The sequence below is a fragment of the Manacus vitellinus genome, unplaced genomic scaffold (assembly GCF_001715985.3).
Source record: "Manacus vitellinus isolate BGI_N305 unplaced genomic scaffold, ASM171598v3 scaffold_3_pilon, whole genome shotgun sequence".
NCBI lineage: Eukaryota > Metazoa > Chordata > Aves > Passeriformes > Pipridae > Manacus > Manacus vitellinus.
The window spans coordinates 45,308,521-45,330,725 of NW_021940535.1; the positions used below are offsets into that span (position 1 = coordinate 45,308,521).

The 22,205-nt window shown below is 36.8% G+C and overlaps 1 protein-coding gene across 4 annotated transcripts in view; it reads right to left on the reverse strand.

Moving 5' to 3' along the window:
• Nucleotides 1-22,205, reverse strand: part of WDR37 (WD repeat domain 37) — a 44,868-nt gene that overhangs the window by 18,288 nt on the left and 4,375 nt on the right. Inside the window, exons 2-10 of one of the 4 annotated variants that reach the window (XM_018075814.2) lie at nucleotides 21,290-21,321; nucleotides 17,259-17,436; nucleotides 13,850-13,946; nucleotides 11,300-11,395; nucleotides 11,073-11,137; nucleotides 7,218-7,353; nucleotides 5,859-5,930; nucleotides 3,877-3,921; nucleotides 1,552-1,628 (exon numbers count right to left, since the gene is read on the reverse strand). In XM_018075814.2, the coding sequence (XP_017931303.1) occupies nucleotides 1,552-1,628; nucleotides 3,877-3,921; nucleotides 5,859-5,930; nucleotides 7,218-7,353; nucleotides 11,073-11,137; nucleotides 11,300-11,395; nucleotides 13,850-13,946; nucleotides 17,259-17,396 (726 nt within the window). In that variant the 5' untranslated portion in view covers nucleotides 17,397-17,436; nucleotides 21,290-21,321. Of the gene's footprint in view, nucleotides 1-1,551; nucleotides 1,629-3,876; nucleotides 3,922-5,858; nucleotides 5,931-7,217; nucleotides 7,354-11,072; nucleotides 11,138-11,299; nucleotides 11,396-13,849; nucleotides 13,947-17,258; nucleotides 17,437-20,727; nucleotides 20,812-21,289; nucleotides 21,556-22,205 lie in introns of those variants that run through there. The other 3 variants (XM_018075815.1, XM_018075816.1, XM_008922482.3) reach the window with 3 other exon arrangements.

Sequence of the window (22,205 nt, forward strand, 5' to 3'; positions counted from 1 at the left end):
ACTATAGAAGGGAAGGAATGTCTCAAAGTTACATTTTGCAGTGTAAATGCTTCCCAATCCCCTCAATGAGAATGTGTGTAACTTAATTCTGCAGCACCTGGCCTACTCAGGTACTCACTATCACAAACTTAGTTGAAGGAATATAACCAGTGAGTTAACTGCAGTTTTAATAACTCCATTAACAATTTCGTGAGGAGCAGCTGAGGGAAATAGGTTGTTCAGGCTGGAGAAAAGGAGGCTTAAGGGACACCTTATTGCTCTCTACAGCCACCTGAAAGGAGGTTGGAGCAAGGTAGGAGTCAGCCTCTTCTCCCAAGTAACAAGCAACAGAACAAAAGGAAATGCACCAAGGGGAGGTTTAGATTGGCTGTTGGGAAAAATTTCTTCACCAAAAGGTTGTCAAGCACTGGACCAAGTAGCTCAGAGAAGCTGGAGTGGAGTGACCATCCATGAAGGTGTTTAAAAGACATGTAGATGTGTCATTTAAGGACATGGTTTAGTGGTGGACTTGGCAGTGCTGGGTCAACAGCTGGACTTGATGATCTTAGGAGGGTTTTATTTTCCAATCTAATTGAATCTACAATTCTACTTCATTTTAAAGTCTCCTCTGAACTCTTCAGCTCTGAGTATCTGTTCTCTTTACTATCTGGTAAGGTTTCTTCATATTCCCTTACTGTATTACCCTAGAATTTCATTGCAGCATATTTATCAAGGGACTTTTTTCCTTTCAATTTTTAAGGATAGGAAGCATCTAACAGGACACTGACTATTTTAATCTTCAGGAAGACAGTCATTTACAGACATATTTTCATCCATTAAACTTAAATCATTACATCAATATTTGTCTGTTGGTCAATACATAGTCATCATGCAGTGCTGATGTAAACTAGATGCAAAATAAATTCTTTTGTCAACCATGAAACATCAGTCTCTGAACCTCTTTTTCACTTACACAAGACAAAACCATTTTTCTTTTATGTTACATGGATGTGAAAAAGATAACATTTGTACTGTTCTTTCAAAATGGGAAATGCCAAATCAAATAAACTGAATCAAATATTTTCCATTCAGAAATTTGTCTCATATGATACAGCCATCTCTTTGCCCCTGTTTAGCTTACTGAGAAGCTCATGCTATAACCTCTGTTTGTCTTCAATATATAGCTAATACAGGTGCCTCAGTAAGTAAAGCTACAAGAATTTAATTACTTTAAAAAGAACTTCATTATTTATAATTTGAATTATTGCCAAAAAAAATTATTCATCTTCATTTACTTACACATTTACTACCTTGAAAAGAAGTCAATTCATGCACTTGCAGCTGCCAATTCTATTCTGCACCACACACCTTTGAAAATGTGAAGCAAGTCTATTTTCAAAGAAAGGCTGAAATACAGCTGTTAAATTAAAACCTTAAAATCCCATCTTTGGCAATCCTCAAATCATGTAAATTTTTAATTATATGTAAATTTAACATTCAGTCTTATCACAAAACCTGTATCTGATGAAACTGCTGTGCAATTAGTTTAGTTGCAGCAAGTTGATTGCTTACATTGCAGTCTGCAGTTGGCTGAGGTGTAGGCAACTGTACTATGTATCTCCAGATGTGAGCTGTCTGGTCTCCAGATGCTGCACAGGAGGAAGAGAGGTAAAAAAGAGAGAGAGAATAAATAAGAGCATTTCCATGGGCAATAAAAACAACCTTTAATGTTACATTTGGCAATACTGTCTGAGTTCCATCTTTTTTTAACAGATACCATTGCAAACTTTATGGTAAGCAAGTCTCAACATCAACAGTTACTCTCCTGGCTTCAATACTGATTAAGAACATAATTCATTTTGAAAAATATAAATAGGTACCAAATTAATCACTCCTACAGTGAAACACCCACTCAAATACTACACATCAGAAGACGAGTATCTGCGTTATTCCAATATGTAATATTTGAAGAAGGCATTTAATACATCACAGGTGCCATTCTTCATTTGCCATTTCTCAAAATATTGTGGTTTTTCATTCAATTATTTCTTCCATTAGATGTTTTTAGCAGGCTTTTAATGAGAAACCTAAAGAGCAAGTGTGAAGCTATTCTGCTTCTGCCTTGAAAAGCTCAGCTTAACTAACACCAGATTACAGCTCAGGTTTTGAAAAAGACTTACCCATTTACTAAGGAGAAACTCAAGATTTTCCTTATTATGGACAGAACAAACAAGTTCTAATACCTGGGGGTACAGTGCTGAACATTCTAGATTGAGAAAAACAGTTTGTAATGAGCATGCAAAGCTCTGGCAAGTGCAATGTACATGAAAGCACTAAGAAAAATAACTCATCTAACAGACCAAGAAGGCTAGAAGAAAGGTCAACCTTACATTATGCCTGATGTCACTATTCTGGATTAGGGGGAAAGTTTTTTTTATTTTAACCAGTTATAAAATCAATTGTCACTGAAGAACAAGATGCCTGAAAACTTGCAACTGAAATACTTTGCAGAACCATCTCTCAAAAAAATAATGGAAGAACAAAAAAATCTATCTACAGGCAGCTTTTGTTTGTTTAGTTTGGTTTTCACAAGTCAGTTTACATAGCAACATTGCTTATGGTACTGAAACAAGGGCTAAGGTTTGCAAATGAAAACAGGAAAATCCAAATAAACTTAAATCATTAGCCTAGATAGAAGGCCTGATGCTCCCTACCTTCCTTTTAAGTGATCAGTGCAGATGCAGAAAGCAGAAGTGTTTTCATATCTAACCTCAGTAATAATTATCCTCATTTTACAATGACTTACCTAGTAGCAGCAAATTCAATCCAGACCTCTTTCATTCCAAAGCTAGTGGCCTAATTATTGAACTATATGAACCACAGTATTAGGCACACCAGAGAGTTTTCAAACCTGAAGCTGCACTGATGGTACACTCAGGCCTGAAAACACCTTTACACTAACAATCACATTTTCACACTGCTTTTTCTGCACACTCAGTAGCACAATATTCTTTTCCTTTACTTCTGGGAATATCATGTATGGATATAGATAGATAGAACAGATTATTTCAGTTGGAAAGGACATAAAACCATCAACCAGTCCAACTCCCTGACCACTTCAGACCTGACTTAAAGAATATTGTTAAGGGCATTGTCCAAATGACAGCCTCTCTAGAAAGCCTGTTCCAGGGCTTGGCCACCCTCTTGGTAAAGAAATCCTTCCTAATGTCCAGTCTAACCCTCCCCGGCACAGCCTTGAACCATTCCTGTGCATCCCATTGTTGGATCCCAGGGAGAAGAGGTCAGCATCTCCATTTCCAATTCCCCTCCTCAGGGACCTGTAGACAGCAACGAGGCTGCTGCTCAGGCTCCTTTTCTCCAAAACAGACAAACCCAAAGTCCTTAGCTGCTCCTCACAGGACATGCCTTCCAGCCCTTTCACCAGCTTTGCTGGTCTCCTCTGGATACATTCAAGGACCTTCACATCTTTCTTAAATGTGGGGCCCAGAACTGCACACAGTTCTCCAGGAGAGGCCGCACCAACACCGAATACAGCAGGACAAGCACCTCTTTTGTCCACCTGCTTGTGCTGTGTTTGATGCATCCCAGGATGAGGTTTGCCCTCTGGGCTGCCCAGGCACACTGCAGGCACATCAAACCCGCTGTCAACCAGCACCTCCAGAGCCCTTTCTGCAGGGCTGCTCTACAGCCACTCCAGTCCCAATCTATACGTGTGCTCAACATTACTCTGTTATAGGTGCAGAATCCAGCATTTGAACTTGTTAAATTTCATCCCATTAACCATTGCCCAATGCTCCCATCTACACAGATGCTGGCAAATCACACTTATTTTCTACAATAATTAAAATAATCAGCATATGAAAAAATTTTACATACCTGTAAGAGCCACTTGCTCAGTGGGATGAAACTTTATGGAGTTTACTGCGTGAAACAAAGTAAATTTTTAAGTTAGCATACAAAAAGAATTCTTTCACAATGTTTTGTTTTAAAAGCATTGAAAAATCAAGTCACCTTGAGTCTTGAGTAATTTTTATAGTAACAAATTAGGTGAGATAAAGGCGTAGCATCAAAGAAAGCAGCTATAGTTGATTATACAACAATACATATTTTCTAGAAAATGATTTCCTGAATCTAGTACAAATGGTTCATGTTAGAGAGGATAAAGAAACCACATTCAAATAATCATAACTGAGCTGACAGCGGATAATGCTCTGGACTTCCATAAAGAGAATTCAAGTATTCATAATTATTTCTAACTTAATGAAAACTGATTATATAGGACCATCAACGTTATGATTGTTACTTAGGATTGCAAGACAAATGCCTGAAAACCTGATGCAAATAATACAAATCAGATTTCAGTCTTGCAACCATATGTAATCAAAATATGATGGACTTAAAATAGTCCTGCAAGAATTCTATCAACCTACAAAGCTCTTTATTTTTATTTCAGCGCATAAGATTCAATTCAAGAAAGAACTCTGAAATTATTTCCATCCATCATACAAGTAAAACAGATGCTTATGTTGTCAGGAGAGTGTGGTGTAATAAGTCTGAGAAGACGCTTCTTAAACTGAACTAATCAACGGTGCATCAACTGCTGGCACCTTTGCATCATTTCAAATCAAGTGTCAAACAAGAAAAGTTTTATTAAATGAAAAATATATTATTTCTAATGCAATTTTTACATGTACGTAATTATATAAAATCTCTATACAGCATAATTTATAATTTTTTTGTTTCAACACAATTGTTAAAATACAGGTTAGAACTTACTATTTTCATGGTTATCCAAATAGCAATTTTAAAAGAAAACTATCAGCATGACAGTGCAAGTGATTGAAGTTTTTAAACATGACTTCATAGAAGTTGAAAGTCCATGCAGCAAGCAACCTGAGATATCTGAACAAATTAAAGTGTTGCCAGTTGTTTATCTGCATCTATCTTTGTGCTGTAGGAACTAGAAGTCATATAGAAGGAAGAAAAAGCAGAACACATGGCTGAAGCAACTGACCACTCCCTGGAGAACTTAATTCTATTTGTATCCTTGCCACAAGGGTCATGTAATGTGCTATTTAACCAAACACTCCTGGTCAATAACTGCATTTCTCATCTTAAGGGTGCATGACTCTCCACTCAAAGTGCTCAATTCTCAACAGCAAGTTAAAGCTAAGGAAAACCTCTTCAATTTTGGTCTATAAAATTCTATATTGTAACCCACTATGAGAGAGAAGAAGGCTAATCAGGTGCTTGTCAAATTGGACACCAAAATTTAAGATTAACATAAAAAGCACTCATTGCACTGCACCTTTCCACCCAAAGAGGGGTTTAAAAAAAATTTCTGAAATATTCATACTGGGATAAAGGAAGACAAATGCCAATACATAACTGTCTTCAAAACAAGATGACAATTTAACATTATGCAGCAAATTATACGTGGGATCATGTGTTAAACAAAGAAGTGCAAACAGATATTCACGCAGCATCTGTATTTTGTATCCCAAACATGACACATATCCTGCAAGACAGTTAATTTCTGGTTACATAAGATTCTCTTGTTCTGCATATGCATGAGACCTCAATGAGTCCTGACATTTAACTTCTGAGTGTCGTAACTGTGCCTGTAAATTTCTTTATATGGAGTTGTTTATTCATTCAGCATTTGCAGAACTGCCTTAATGTGCCTCTCCAAGAAAGAATCATATTGCAGAACCTTCTCTGTATGAAAATTAGTGGAACTTCACAACTGACTTGTTAATGGTGTTGGCAAACCTGCAAGTGAAACCACAATAGGCATTTCTGTAGTTGTCCAAAACCCACTTTCCCCTCCCAGTTTTCACAACATGCCCTTATCTTACCTGATCCAACATGCCCTACGTACTTGACAAGGCACTTCCCTGTTTCTATGCTCCACAGCAAAGCAGTGTGATCTACAAAGATTAAGAAGTAGTTGTAAATAGTTACAAATGTATGTTTTTAATTTTAATGCTAACAAACAAGTTATCTTCGACTGTATATAAAATATAAAAGCTTCTTATCATTATAACTTAATACTTATCTCCCCCAAAAACTAAAGGTGTTGTCCTAATCAGATTGATTTGTAGAAAGTATTCAAAGGCAAATTCTACTTTTGATATTTTTCCTAACTTGGTTATATACTTCTGTATAATGTTCCACCTGTGTATCATGAGATTCAGGAAGCACAGAGAAAGCATTCTGTGGTGAAAAAGGCAGTCACTACAAGCAAGAATTCTATGCACAATCTATTTGCTTCCTGCATGGAAGTCCCAGATGCACACAGGTCACTGCAGAGCACTACAAAAATTTATTTAAAGAGGAAATCACTCCAAATGCCACACCTTTATCCTGCCGCACCCAAAAATATATAAATAATACAAGTATGCAAGTGGGAAGTACTTTAATGCTGAACTGGAGAATGGCTGTTTCCAAGTTAAATCAGGACAAAGACAAAACATGCCTGGTGGGTACATAAAAATTCTAACAGTTCAGTTACGAAGCCAAGGTTTCTAGTCCATAATATTCAAGTCCCTGTTCCAGCTTCAGAAGACTGTCACTTCAAACTTGAGCAGTTATATCTAGTTATGGTTTATTTCCATAAAAATTTTCCAAGACTACACAAGCCTCTAGATTGCTTTTTGGACTATAACAGATTTAGTGACTTATTCACTAGTACTTGTTCCCCCTCAGTGGGAAGGAAGGAGTCTCGTAAAGTAAAAAGGACTAAAAATAAAGATTTTTAGCTGCTCCTGTATCCTGAGGCAAAAGCCAGATGAATGCAAGAATACAAGAATATGCAAACTATGACCAAACCTACAGCTTCTACAGAGTATTAGGATAGAAAGCCTACAGGGATCTCTGTATCCAGCCGTAGGGCATTCTGTACTGCACTGGAGACCAGCTCCCATCCCACCCACTCACACCATCCAACATGCTAGAGCTGACCAAGGAGAGTGTGACCTGCATGGAAGTTAACTGGCACATGCTTTAGGAAAGATCAACAAGGATGCTTGAACTTTCTACAGGTTAAATGCATTTCAAGGAAATTCCAATTTTAAGACATTTTCAGCTACAGAACTTTTTTAAAAGGACTCTTTCAGTGTGGAGCTCAGTATTCAAGTATGCTTTGGATCTGTATTTGCTAGAGCTTAGGGACTAAATCAGATTTTTCTACATATTCAAGCAACATAAAATTTTACCAGCAGATGCAGTTCCCAACACCACTGGCTGAGTTTTTGCGACACTGACATCCCAAATACCATCCCTGTGGCCAACATATTCCTTTACCAGTTGACAGATTGCCCTTGATGTTGTAGTTTTAAAACTGGATACAATCTGAAATAGCAGAGAGACCAACATTTTTTTAGCACACTGACCCAAGATAAAGTAATTATCTCACGAATACAAGTAGATATTAACTTTTTCATGATTCTTTAATGTTCTGACAGTTCACTTTTGCCAAAAATTTCACCTTTGATGATAGAAGAGTGAGCCTGGATGCAAGCATATACCTTAATTTTTTTTTCATTTTTAATAATACTCCCCCTTTTTCAGAATGCAAGACAAACTATTCTGTACTAAAATAATGTAATGTCATTGGAGAAATGAATTGTACAAGTGCAGAGTGCACTTCTCATTCAGTCTGGGTAAGGACCATAATGAAAAAAAAAAAAAAAGACCAAACCCTGCAAAAGACCTTAAAACTTTCTTTGCCTATTCCCAAAGAAGTACATTTGATAACTTAAAGACAGTCCATGCTATCCAGTGTAATGTCTTTGGAAAAAATACACTTATTACTTAATTCTAGTAAAATCCAGAACACTCACTGCTGTTTTTCTTTAAAACTGCATGAAGCTAATCAAACCAAACATTAACTGAGAGCATATGCCTGTTTATTTGTGTAATAAAACTTATTTTAAAAATATATGTCAAACTCATCTAAACATTTGATAAGCACACTCCCTCCTCAAAGACAAGCTATTAAGAAAAAAGTAGAGAAGACTCATTAAATCCAAATTAGTATGTGCATAAGTAATACCAAATGAAAGGAAGACAAGTCTAGTAAAATGGTAAAACTACAAAGCGCTACAGTACAGGAAGGCTGAAAACACTCAGTATCTACAGAAAGGAACCAAATTTCAGAAATTCTATATTTGCAGATAAAGTGGAATGCAATACTTAGGGGAAAAAAACAAACAAACAAACAAACAAACAAACAACAAACTGGAACACTTCCAGAGACAACTGAAACCAAAAGTCGTGAAAGATGACTTAAAAGTAAGAACACCATTACAAATACCCTATTTTTAACCCACAAGTCTTCAATCTCATAACTATTCTTTGAGAAAAACTACCCAAAAAGCTTTGTTAAACTGGAACAAAAAGACAACTTCCATTTATCAGTGTTTTCCTGTGCATGCAATTACGGGCAGGTATTTATCTGACCAGCTAAATCAAAACCTTTAAATACTTCAACACAAATCACATTAAGACTTATCTACAGCTTAGTAAAAGTTAGGAAGTTAATTAAGTCTACATTTCAGTTACAATAAACCAAGGTTAAAATCCCATTAAGGTTTTGGTATTAAAATAGAAAGTCTTAAGTATGTCATTAGAGCAAATTACTTCAAAAAAAGGTTTTTAAAGCTAAAAGAAAATCTGCAAGAGCATTCCAAATCCTGAGCAAGTCAACTCTCCAATGATGAAATGATAATGCCCTATTTGAATTCCAAATTAACGGCTAATATGCATTCTGGTTTCACAGCAGAAGAAGGAACAGTCATTAAGGAAGCATTAAAAGGAAAATGGGTTAATGATAAAGATTATTAGTTCGGCAACGCTGCAGAATTTCACAAGTTTTGAACAATTCTACAGATGCAACTTTCGCATTGAATATAGTCCTTAAACTAAAGGGACTTATGTATGAGAAGTGGAACAGCTGAATTAAGTATTAACAGTAAAGAACTAATATAGCATTCAGGTCAAACTCCAAACTTGAAGTTTTCCAGCTCTGAACCCCACACTCAAACTATGCTTGCATTCTGTCTTTCTAATGTGGAGTCAAACCCTCATGCTAAAGTTTTCTAGGAGAAACTATCCCCTACTCATCAACAAGCACAGATTTTCCAGAAGTACTGGACAGGGGTTTCACTGATCATTTAATGTCAAGGACGTAAAATTCCTTTTGGAGTACTAGAAGTTTTGAATGAACATACAGAAGATAAGAGTTCAAGAACACTAAACAACAGTAAATATCCTAATACAGATATTAATTCATCACATACTTTTTCTATACCTTTTTTTTCTTTCTGTTTTTGCTGTTCCTCACTTCACATACCAGTAACTGGATAAACTAGGCAGGGCCTGGATTACTTCCTGCTTTGTTAACCATATATAAACAATTTTCCAAGTCAGGAAAAGAAATATTTAAATAACATGCAACTTGCTAAAAAAGAGGTCTCTGTACTGTAGAAAATTTTTTAACTAACCTCAGCAGATCTTGGATTATCATACAAAAATAAGTGGGCAACCATATCCTGAGTGTCTTTTACCCTTGTCCTCTTTCTTAAATTCACACAGTTTCATGTGCTTTCTTCTACACAGAGATTTTTTAATAAGGAAACAATTGTTTACTATGTAAACAAGTGAAAACTAAATACAAATTGAAACAATTTGTAAACAAACTGCAAACAAAGTAAAAATGTTTCTTATGCAGATAGGACACACTAGAAATAAGAATAAAAACTTGGTCAACTCAGGACCAGTCCAGCAGCTTACACTGTGACTGATGAATGGAATTTCCTGTGGAACAACACTAAGCAGTAACAACAAACATTATATAGTCCAAAAAGTTTTATTACTTTCAATTATTGGGTGAAGAAATACCTTCTTTTAAGAATCTTTTTCTTGATTAAAAAGAATCAGAGATCCTGGAATTTAGTTTAGATGGAGCAAGTTACATCATTTCAGTTTATTTTAGGATTCTGTATAAACAGTTGATGCATAAACAGTTGATGCTTTCCTGATGTTTAGCAACTGTCATAGCCAGAGATTGTTAACAAACATAACATCTTGTTAACATGAAAATATGAATTTCACATAAGGGATTCCTGCATCTACAAACAACTGCAGTTAAATTACAGAATCTTGTCCATTAACACACACAAAAAAATTGGTTTTAAGAGTACCAAGCACTAATTCTACTCTATCTCTTCAGAATTTGGACACTACTGGACAACTCTTGCTGCTAAAAGCATCCTTTGATATGAGTTTTGGCAATATAATATTCAGACTCTTAACTAAGGGATGAAAAGTATTCCGGTATGGAAATTTCACATGAAGGACTCAAATTAAGAATGTTTACCTCAGCATTTCCCAAAGAAAATGAACAGATTGTTTTAGTCCTAGTATTTTTTACCAATATTAAAGCAGTCAAGGATCAGCCTTCTCATAAGAATAAGCAAATAGTGAAAGTTCTTTGTAGAAAAAACCTAAACTCTTTATAGGTTGGCAATGAGAAAAATGTAATCGTGTGCAATTATACAAACAAGTGGTTTGTGAAACTTAAGTCTCTTCTAATTTCCCCCGGGGCAAAAAACAACCAATCCAAAAAAACACACACACAAAAAAAATCCAACCCCCTATACAGTAGCAGTATAAAGGATGGACTGAAGAGAAAAGTTGTGATCCACTACCCCAGTGAGTTTGGAGCACAGTCCATTTTGGGAAACAGCATTGTTCAGTCAATACCCACTGAAGTATTTATTTTAATTCTCTTTACAAAACAGTAATCCCACATACACACTTAGGTACACTCTCTCCCCTCCAACATTCCTTCTTGAAAAGAGGCAAGCAATTATTGTAAAAATGCCATATAATATGGCTGAAGTAATGGGTATGAATGAACCCAAGATAAAGATATGGTTCCTTACGAGGCAGGTTTACTTACACACCAGCACTACTCAGCTTAAAGAAACCACAATTCACAACTTAAAGACAGTCACGTTAGTCTCACAAGTACACATTGATGAGTAGAGATTTAATTTGTCTCATACCTTGCTAGTAGATGCCTTGTAAGTTGTCTTTAATTTCTGAGAAAGCTGACTGGTACTATGACTGGCTGTTGAGACAAATAAATTCAAAGGTAGATATTTCAAATACAGCATTAGCTTGTTTAAGTAACTGGTATTAATTCCCTTCAATAACATTTTAAGTTTTGGCCAGCAAAGTACAAAAAGTGAAGTTTAAAACAGCGGTTTAGGATTCTTTGTGGCTCTCTTACCTTTTGTTTTCAGCTGTCCTTTGCTCAGTTCAGCTCCATCAATTGTCTGTCCTTCACCTGCTAAACGCTCATTCAGTGTATCGATCTCTCTACGCACTAACAGAACCAAAAACTCACATTATTACTAAAATTTGAGTATCATTAACATACTATTTAAGAATTGTTATGGTTAATAAGTAATCTATTTTATGATAAGGAAAGGAAAAGAGATTAACTGCGATTTTACAAAAGCAGGTCTCACCAAGACAAACCAAGACCCATGCTGAACTTTCCAGAGATCAACCTTGACCCAGATTCCAAGGAAAGTATGGGTGGTTTCTAATTACTCTCACTAATAAATGAGGCTAAGGATTAACAGAACAGCTTCTGTGAAATGCGTGGCACATCTGTATTGAATTAAATCCAACAAAAGAAAACTTGCAGCATCATAAATATTTCGGTCACAGAATTAGTAGTATTCCTTTCTCCACAAAGGTTTTATTCACCACCAAATAGCATCCCCCCTGAACGCCTGTCCACTGTTAGTTTCACAGGAAAGGTAGTGCACCAAATGTATATTATTTGTACTTTGAAATATATTTTTTAAAAGTGTAGAATGGCACCTACATTTTACATGCAACTGTTTTAGAAACACTAAATAAGACAAAAATATTTTCATTGCACATCAGACAAAGCATGTATATGTAACAAGATTACACTTTTCTGTCAACCACGAGGCTCACCGGTGCCATTTTAACACCAGAGAGAATGATGGCATCGATTAACAAATCGGATACTCATAAACAATCTCCAGTGGCTGGGCTGGCTTAAAGTTGCTCAACTTCATTTTATAGGAACATTTTCGGTGGCTTAAAGATTTTTTTCTCAAAATCTGGGCTGATCTTTAAAGTGTTCTCCTCACGTGAAATCTTACTGAGAGGCTTTAACCATGCATTTTTTTGCTGCACCTGAGAAGGCCTGTCTTTCACAAATTCTTTGGACTTCTTTTAAAGAAGTCATTCACTCCAAAGTTTGGAAACATGGGAGAATGTGACAGAGCAGCAGTATGACTCTTGCCATTCTGAGAATGAATTCTCAGTTCTAAGCACTATAAAAGCCAGTTTACACTTCCATACCACACTCAAGTACTTGAAATAAGCAAGGCAAGATTCTCTTTCCTGTCTTCCTACTCACATAAATCCAAACTTTCATGAACCATAAAAAATGTGAAAGAGAAGTAAACAAAGAGAGAGGCTTGTAGTTACATATGACTGAAACAAGCAGGTAGATACAAGAATTGCCTGAAAGGACTAAGACTGAAGTCTGGAAGGGATTAAGAAAAGGGAAAGGGAAAGGGACTGTACAGTTTTTCTTTGTACAGTAACTGCAACACTAGAACAAAAAATAACAGCCTGAATATGAGAAGAGAAAATTTTAGAAATTGTCAGAGGGGTATAAAAAGATCACAAAGGCCAGGAGTGAATTAGAACTGTGAGGCAGAGAAAGAAGATGAAGAAACAGAAATGGAATAGAAGAAAAATAATCATACTCTGGGGGCTACAAATCCACCACTTGTTTTCTGAAAAGCATTTCTGAACGTTGGGCAAGGAAACCCTACTTTTCTTGCTACCAGGCAACTTCTCAGCAGGGGGCTGAGAACTCAGTTGTGCAGATTGTCACTAAAAAATGTGTACTTTTGATAATAGCCTTTAACCAACACAATCTCAGGTTTTAAGAGAATAAAAAACCAGCACATTTTGAAAAAGCAGGCAAGAATGGCCTTTTTTTTTTTTTTAACACAAGTGTTTGCTTTAACTGTGGGAACAGATTAGGTGTGGAAAAAAAAAATTGACTTGGAGCCAAATCAGACAGATTCCACAATTCAGAAGCCAAGTTATGCAGCACAGCTTCCAAAATCCAGCAAGGGAAATTGAGCAGAGGTTTTACTGTATTACTGTACAGTAATACAGGGCTTGTGTTACTTAACTTTGGATCCTCTTACATCACCTTGGATCACCTACATTATCAGACAACTGCACTGTCATTAAACAAATAACACCTGGAGTTTTTATCTGAGCGCTCGACTTCAAAACTCATGAACAGCTGCAGGAGCTGGTTATGCAATGTATAAGCAGGATGATCCAAACCCACCCCAGTATACACTTTTTCCAGCAAGTCGCCTTTCCAATTTTATTTACTAATATATCACATCATTAACCTGTAAGCACAGAACAAAGCCACAAACTTCAAAGGCAATGGAGTTTCTGCCACGTTAACATGGTGCCCACCAGAGCCTACAAGGACAAGGAGAGAGACCCTTCACTGGCTTTGTCCAAGAGTCAAGAGGGATGACACACATCAGTTCTCTCTGCCTGTGCCAAGGACTAAGAAAGCAATTTTTCTGAAAAGGTACAAACTCCATCTTCAGCTACAAGTTCAAAACAATTCTTAAACTCCCCACAGAAAAGCAATGCTAATTGCACTACAATACACAAGGTAAAGCTTCAATTAGTGCTACTATGTCTTAAATCCAAACAATCCATAAGTTGCCAGAAAAAAATAGATACTCACATTCCAAATTTTCAATATACAGGTTTTCAAATTCCCGTTCTATTTGCCCAAAAAGTTCAAGGAGTGTATTCCGGACAGAAGATGGTAGCTTAGAATCCTAGGAGGCAAAATATTGGGGTTTATAATTTTCTTTACAGATATTTTATATAAATTGCTCTTCAATCTTAAACTGATTTTAACAGTTCTCTCCATGTCCCAGCAAGAAATTAGAACTACTGCTAGAGTAGAATACAAAACAAAAATCTCTGTGCATCATAGGATTATTCAGTTTACATATTTTTTTCTCTTTCAAGAGACAGAATTCAAATCACCCATAGGTTTTGGGGATTTTTACCTACATAAAAATTACAAAACCAAGATATATGTACATTTCATTTAAAAAAATAAAAGGTGGAAGAAAAGATTGATTAGCAAAGTAATTCAGAAGTTGACTATGCAGTAAGTTAGGAAGTTGTCAACACAACACACCAAAGCTTGAGACAAACTAACCTTCTAAATGCATTTTTAACATTTACCTATTTTTGTCACTAACCATAGCCAAGTGTGAAGAAAACTGCAATTTCTAATCCTTCCCTCCCCAGATATTACTCAAGCATCTCTTCTTCACAGAAAGTATTTTGAAGCACATTCACAGAACAGGGCTTATTTGTTTTCTTCAGCAATTCCAAGGTACAAAAAACAAGTACGTAATAAAAACTAACACAGGATTTAGATGATCTGAGCTCACCATGTAAAAAAATTCTACTAAACCTGTTCTATTCTTCAGTTGCCTGTAGATCATAATACAGAAGTTATCTTACTGCACTTATTATTTACCCAGGTACTCAGCTATAAGCTTTTTTGAAAAGAAGTTTTCAGGCTTTACCGAGCCTCACCCTGACAGTGAAAAAGCTCAATTTCTCCTTTGTAGCAATCAAACCCATTACCTCCAAATTAAGTAAGACAACAGCTTTTTACTGGACAAACCTGTAAATAATACAGCTGTATTCAAAAACCAAGAAATACATATGTAAGGAAGTTAAAGAATTTAAAAGTTAATTTAATATGGTATTATATATTATCAATATATCAATGGTCATCTATCAAATATGCAGGGAATGTGCCCATCTACTTGCTAGAGAGCAGAAGTACGTAATTTCAAACTCTTGAAATCATCAGCTACAAGCAAAAAAAGAAAACTGAGTCAGTTTCTGCCACAGCCCAAACTACTCTTTTAAGTCCAGAAGTACAGAAGAAGCATTACTAGAATGGGACTGCCAGTGTTGGCAGAGGAAATCACCCAGTTTCAAGAGAGCTTCATGATTCAATGCAAGCTCAAGGATGATTATAGCTTGTTTTGTTCTTCAGTGTTCCAGCAATTCCAAATGAAATGGAATTGGCTCCAATCCTATGTGAGTGAATTGGAATGCGTGCGCATTCCAGTCACCAGAGAGCGGCAGCGGACCCTCCGGAATCCCATCCCGCCCATACCTTTCTCCATAGCCCAGGTAACTGTCCTCAGGAACAGCCAGAAAGGCCTTTCATGATCCCGATTTTATAAGTTATTTCTGAACAGAAACGGCACAGACGACACTTGTTTTGTGCACAATTCAGTTTTACACCAGTTTTGCAGCTGGTTTAAGCCGTGGCACTGGGCTGAAAGAAGAAGTATCACGCTCCTTATGACCCCCAGGTCATTCCTTTCTGCATCTTCATCTGCCTCACCTTTGAGAGGGTACTTTTGTTCACACATTTATAGACAATGAGAATACAAAACATACCCAAATTAAAACCAACTTGAAACAAAATCATTTAAATACTAAAGAAATGAAATGCTATTAAGAGAGACGCTTAAGTTAGAGGAATTGTTTCTAATTCAACAACCCAATAATTTCATACATCATGGTTATGAAAAAAACTAACTTATCCTACAACTTTGGAAACCAAAAAGGAGATGTAGAAAAGGTTTTCAGTCCTATTCTCAAAATCTGAAAGCATAAGCAAATCTAAACTTGTAATGAAATAACCAGCATAGTCAAATGCATCCACTTCCTTTATTCTCTTTAAAGTTGGCATTATTTAAATTAGCTTATTAAAATAGCATGTAATAATGTTATCTGTTTATCTGCAAAAGCACTTAGCTAGATCTCATGCAGTTTACAGCTCCACTGTGAAGGGGCATTAATACTCTACTTGTTAGAATCTGCCACTGGCTGTTCAAGGTCAATGAAATTAAAGATGGCAGATAAAACATTTAAAACATTTATGTATCACTTAGAGTTTGCTAAGAAATACTAAAATAGGTTAAAATTTTAGTGCACTAGGCAGAAGCGACAGCATGTCTTGACCTCTCAGCTGCCATTCATTCCTTTCCTGAAGTAAGGTTGCCATAGGTCCCAAATGCATGAACAGTTTTCTATCCAAGTACTTGCATTCTCAAACCTCCAGATGACTGGAAGTAACAACTTGGGCTCTGTTAGTTCCCAGAAAAATAATGCTATGATTTACTGAATAATAGATTCAACTAAAAAGAGTCACTGAGAAGACACTCCATTTTCCCTTCAGAGGATCTGCAGACTCCAGAGTGAGGTTTCTCACAGCAAACACTATTAGTGTTTTAAACCATCTCTCTGATAGAGTTTTGCATCATCTTTACCAGGCCCACATTAACATTGTGTAGTTAACTTGACAATAAATAGTCTTCAAAGGGGCACTTGCTTATCTTTGCCATCACTGCTTCACACCCTTCTGGCAGAAGCCTTACCTAATCTCAGAATTGTTAGGTGGAACATTCCAAGTCCAGACTGCACCCACTACATAGACTGACGTGATTAAGAGAAGCTACAGAAGGTAGTGGGTGCTGTTCTTTCCCTTGAGTTTAATACACAGAAGAGCACACCTTCATTTGAGACAAATAAAAAATAAATAAAGAAAAAGCCCTACCCAAGTAAAAACCTGAGTTAGCTCACACCTCTGTCAAGCAGGCAGTGTTTGTTTGCTTTATGGAAAGGAATGCAGAACAGCATTCCAAATAATATTTTTCCTATTAGAGTCGCCATAAGAATTATTTTGGTTTATTCATATTATTCCAAATTCAAACTTAGGAAATCAAGAAACAATCTTGAACCTTTTTGGGGGGGCGCAAAAGGTTGCAGTGAAGTAAACAGGTTGTTTCTTTGTATTGCTTTATGGGTCTATGTATTCATGGAAGAATACACACAAGCCCATAAAAAGGTTCAGTCTCAACATAACCTGAAACACCATCAACATCCACATCTCTGAACACAGCGAGCACTTATAAGCAACAAAATCTGCTGTTCCTGCAGCTTTACTGGACCTATTTAATTACTTAAGTTTGTTTATTTTCTCCCCACACATTAAAGAAAACACACATTAAAGTTACAAAGTTGCCCAAGCAGCATCACCTTACCTGCCCTTCCAACATGTCTCTCTGCAGTCCTGCCCGTTCCTGCTCAGAACTGTTGGTTCTCCGGATGGAAAGACTGTGTGATTTACGTTTTTGCTTTGCTTGGCGAGCAGATGCACAACTTCCACTTTCTATTGGCATTACTTCAAAAAAACAGCTTCACAGAGGCTCCTATGATAAACTAAGGACAAGTATTACACATCACAAAGTGCTCTGCCAAACCAACCACAGTTCAAATTTTTTGTCCTCAAAATAGAAATATTTAGTTCTACTAAACTTTTGAGTTGTTTGGGTTGTCATCAAAAATAAGAGATGCCTCTTACTTACATTTATTCTTCAAACAACATTAAGTTCAAAACCATATGCAGACCCATAAATACAGTGGAATCACTTCTGCATTGCTTATTCATTAGCTAACAAACCTCCACAAAAGGAAAAAAAATTCCACTTCCTTGCTCATTTTGGAGAACACCAGCAGAGAGAGCCCCAAAATGCTTCCAGGAAACAATCAATATGCATACTAGAGTTCACTGAAATGCATGCAAAATTAAAACCCAGCTGGAAAATGAAAGCAAATAGACATGGTAATTTAGGGACACTGTCAGGTTAAAAATGTATTATTCGACATTAGGTGTTACAATACAGAATTTAACAGACGTCCTTGTTTACTCATAAGCAAAAATTAATTTTCATTATGGAAGTTCCGAAAACTACTGTATGCCATTTTTGGCAGCTCTCGATTTCACTTTCTTGATAGTGAAAGTGCCCATGAACTTACGAGAACAGTGAAAGTGCACCTGACTTAACAGGCTGCTGTTGATGTGGCTCATTTTTGTCATCTTGTTAAAGCCAAATATATGCATTTTATTATCCCTAAAAACATCTGACAGTATCACCAATCAATATTACCATGCATGATCTACTGCTGTCCCCTGTTTAAGAAAAATCAAATTATGTTTCATTTATTGCATAAACGTGGAGAATATGTTCTTTATTGTCAAAATCTTATTTTTTACAAACATTTAATTACACGATTTTTTTTAATTTAAACCTGAAATTCAACAGAAATTAATTTTTGTTTCATGAGGTACCAGTTGTTAAACATTCCAAATGTTTTAGGATTGATTACTCAAAATTTTTCAATCATGCAAACTGAGAACAAAATAAAAATTCATTCTCCAGCATAAATGATTTCTGAAACAACAATTACAACTTAAAATAGGTGCAACAGCCTGCAGAGAAATAGGAGAGCAGAGTTGGCAAAGCTAACAAGGCAACTGAGCTTCCCTTCAAATAAGTTGATCAGAGAAAATTTAAACCAAACCCAGGGCCAGTTCCAGTTTAAGATCCACCAACACGCTAGGAATGAGCACCATCACTATTAACAAGACCAGGTATTAACCAGTTTGGGGCTTTGACATGGTATTTTCTGCTTTTTAACAGATCATAAAGCCAAGGAAAAGCATACCTTACTAAAAAGACAGTATGCACCACGAATAAAAACAGCTTGAAATCTCCTTTGGGTTGTACATCACAAAATGAAAATGCATGAAGATATAAAAATTTATATTAAGATGTATGAAGATATAGAAATTTATATCAAAATGAGATTAGATTTAGTTAAGGTTTTGATGCCCATCCATTCTCATTAAAAAGTTTGATATTTTAATTAGTTTTGGAACACCTGAATTACAGGAACCAGACACTAATTCCACAGTGAATCTAAAATAAAATTCAGGTTGCACCAGTGACCTGTACTGCACTAAAATGATTTTGTTCCTTTCCTCTGGACTCTGCACAGTTCTCCACTGCACCTAATCCCACCAGAGTTTTCTATGTGTGATTAATCAGTAGTAACTAATTAGTTTTATTCACAAATTAAAGAATAATAGTAAGAACTACCACCGGGCAGTTTCTTATTTGCCTAGATTTCTTTATTCACTGTGGCTATACTCATTTATTGTAGAAAGATAGGACCAAAGTTAAAAAAGCTCACCCCATAAACATTTACTGCCAATTTTCTGGGCTTCACTAAGTATCTTCCTGTTCATGGACATATGGTCAAGAATTAGGAACAGGTTTTCAGTGTTCATCACATTTCTATTTCTTTTCAAAATAGGATCAGATCCCAAACACGTGTATATTCTCCCCTCTTCCACCCTCCTTCCTATCTGCCTTGGGAATCTCTTTTTCAAGAGCTTTCAGTTATCATTTTCTGCAGTGTTCAAGATTACTTTTTAAGGCCTAAAGCACTAAATTCTGCGTGCACACACAGACATTTGTTAAGAGTTTTATATCTATACATACACATAACTACACATAATCCCATAAACCCATTAATAGCATTTTACTTCGGATCTGGGGGGGAAAAAAAGCCTATTTCTAATCCCTGCCAGATATGGTTCCAGAACTGCAATTATACATAGAGATGTTCATGTGAGTTATGCCCTACCAGGCATTGTTTTAACTATGTTAGTTTCCACTTGCCCTCTCTATCAAGCTACTCCATTTTGAAGGATTTTACCAAGAAATATCCTTTTCTGGATTGCTTCATAAAATCTTAAAATTATTTGGGTTGGAAGAGACCTTTAAAGGCCATCCAGTCCAACTCCTCTGCAATAAGCAGGGACATCTCCATTGGCATCAGGTTGCTCAACCTGATCTGGAATGTTTCCAGGGATGGGGCATCCACCACCTCTCTGGGCAACCTGTGCCCATGTTTCACCACTCTCACCATAAAAATTCTTCCTTATATTTAATGTAAATCTACCTCCTTTTAAGTAGATTTACCATCACCCCTTATTTTATCGCTACAGGCCCTGGTAACAAGTCTCTCTCCATCTTTCTTAGAAGCTCCCTTTAAGTATTGAAAGACTCCAATAAGGTCTCCCCAGCAAATCCTCTTTTCCAGGCTAAAAAATCCAACCCTCTAAGCTTTTCTTCACAGGAAAGGTATTCCAGCCCCCTGGTAATTTTTGTGGCTCTCCTCTGGACCAGTTCTAACAGATCCATGTCTTTCCTGTACCGTTGCCTAGGACTGGCTTTCTGGGCTGCAAGCCCACATTGCTGCCTCATGTCCCATTTTTCATGCCCCCATATCCCCAGGTCCCTCTCTGCTGGACTGTTCTCTACCCATTCACCCCCCAGCCTACACTGATATTGGGGATTGCCCCAGCCCAAGGTGCAGGACCTTGCTCTTGGTCCTGTTGAACTTCATGACGCTCGCACAGCCCACTCCTCAAGCCTGTCATGGTCCCTCCAGGTGGTGTCCCTTCCCTCAAGGAATGAACTATGCCACTCAACATCAGCACGTACAGATTTGGCACCTATACATTTTAGCACACAGAATTTAAAGGGACACAGTCAAATGCACAAGATTACATCTTCACATAGTGAAATTCTCACATTAACTACACAACAGTTTCTACTTTCACAGCTCGTGAGCAAACGGAACATTTTAGGCAGGACACACCTCCATCACTGTCTCTGTTTGGTAGCAGCACTTCACCTGCAGCCAGTGTCACTGCCAGGGACTGCCCTCTCCTCATGCACCAGCACGACACATCCCTCATGCACCGTTCTGGAGAGAGCAAGCATGCACGCTGTTCCCAGGCTCGGCAGGAGGGTGCACACAGCCACAGCAAAGCTGAAACCAAAGAGGCCACAAGCATGTGCATACAGAGGATGGGAAGGAGACACCAAGGGGACCAGCTTCACTACCTTTAATACAGTCCTGAATTCCACCAAATAGCCTTACAAACTTTAGGTAAGGGAGCAATAATTAAGGGTTTTTAGAGCCAGGATGTAAAGTAAGTTTAAAAAAAGTGACAGTGTCCCTTTAAATGTTAACTTCACTTTGACAATTTCGGAGCTATTTTGACTCTAATTGTAACAGTCAGAAGCTATAGGTTTTTCAAGAGTAGATTTCACAAAACAGATCCTTGGCAATATGATGCTAAAAAAAATAAGGTGCTCATTTCTAGCAATTACCTGATTCCCCTTATTATGTAAGGTTTTCAAACAATGAAAATTACCTGTCCAGAATATCAGTGTCATGTTACATATCCTATGAAAACCATATTAAATATTGATTAGTAAAACAGTCAGTAGTATACAAACCAGTCACAGTCTTTCAATTTCTTTAAACTTTTGTAGTTAGAACAGCCGGACGACAGGAAAGGGGGGCAAGGGAAAACATCAGCTCAAGTCTAAGCACCAAATCTCAGTCAAACAAAATAAGAAAAAAGTGCTTCAAAACAACTCATTGTGTATTATTAGTCAGATGTAGTTAATCATGATTTTTAAGTGTTCCAAATGGGTCCTACGAAGAAAATTTCACTAAACTCACTTTCCTTTTCTACTTAGTAATACTACAAATAGGATGGAAAAATCATCAAGAATTGTTGGAATCTTCTTTCCTGAATCAAACGAAGCTGAATTCACAAAAGCAAAAAATTAGCAATCAAGAGTAAAAAAAGCTGAACAAAAGTACTCTCTGAGAAATAAAAAGGGGAGGGAGGGAGTGTTCACTATTGCTAAACTATATTCATTAAGGGTGGCAGTTCACAAGTACTATATTATTAAAAAGTGAGCTTATGAGACATGTTGAGCTATTCTGCTCAATCATTTTGGAAAATGCTACGTTTGCATAGTGTTCCTCACACAATGATCTGCCAAAGTCTGGAGAGAACCCTTCTGATAAAGTCAATCAGCACAAGTAGGGGAGAAAAAGATGTCCTGGAAAACATCTAGACCACAGGTGATTACTACTTAATGAATGCAAAGATATTTCAGTATTTTAAACATGCTGTTCAATTAAACTCACAAGATATGTTACAGTGTGTTACATTAAAGTTCTGCCACCTACCTTTCTGTAACAGATGTTACCATGTATTCAGTCACAGGAAATACTTCAGAGTAACAACAGCTAAGAGCAGATGTGTATCCAAT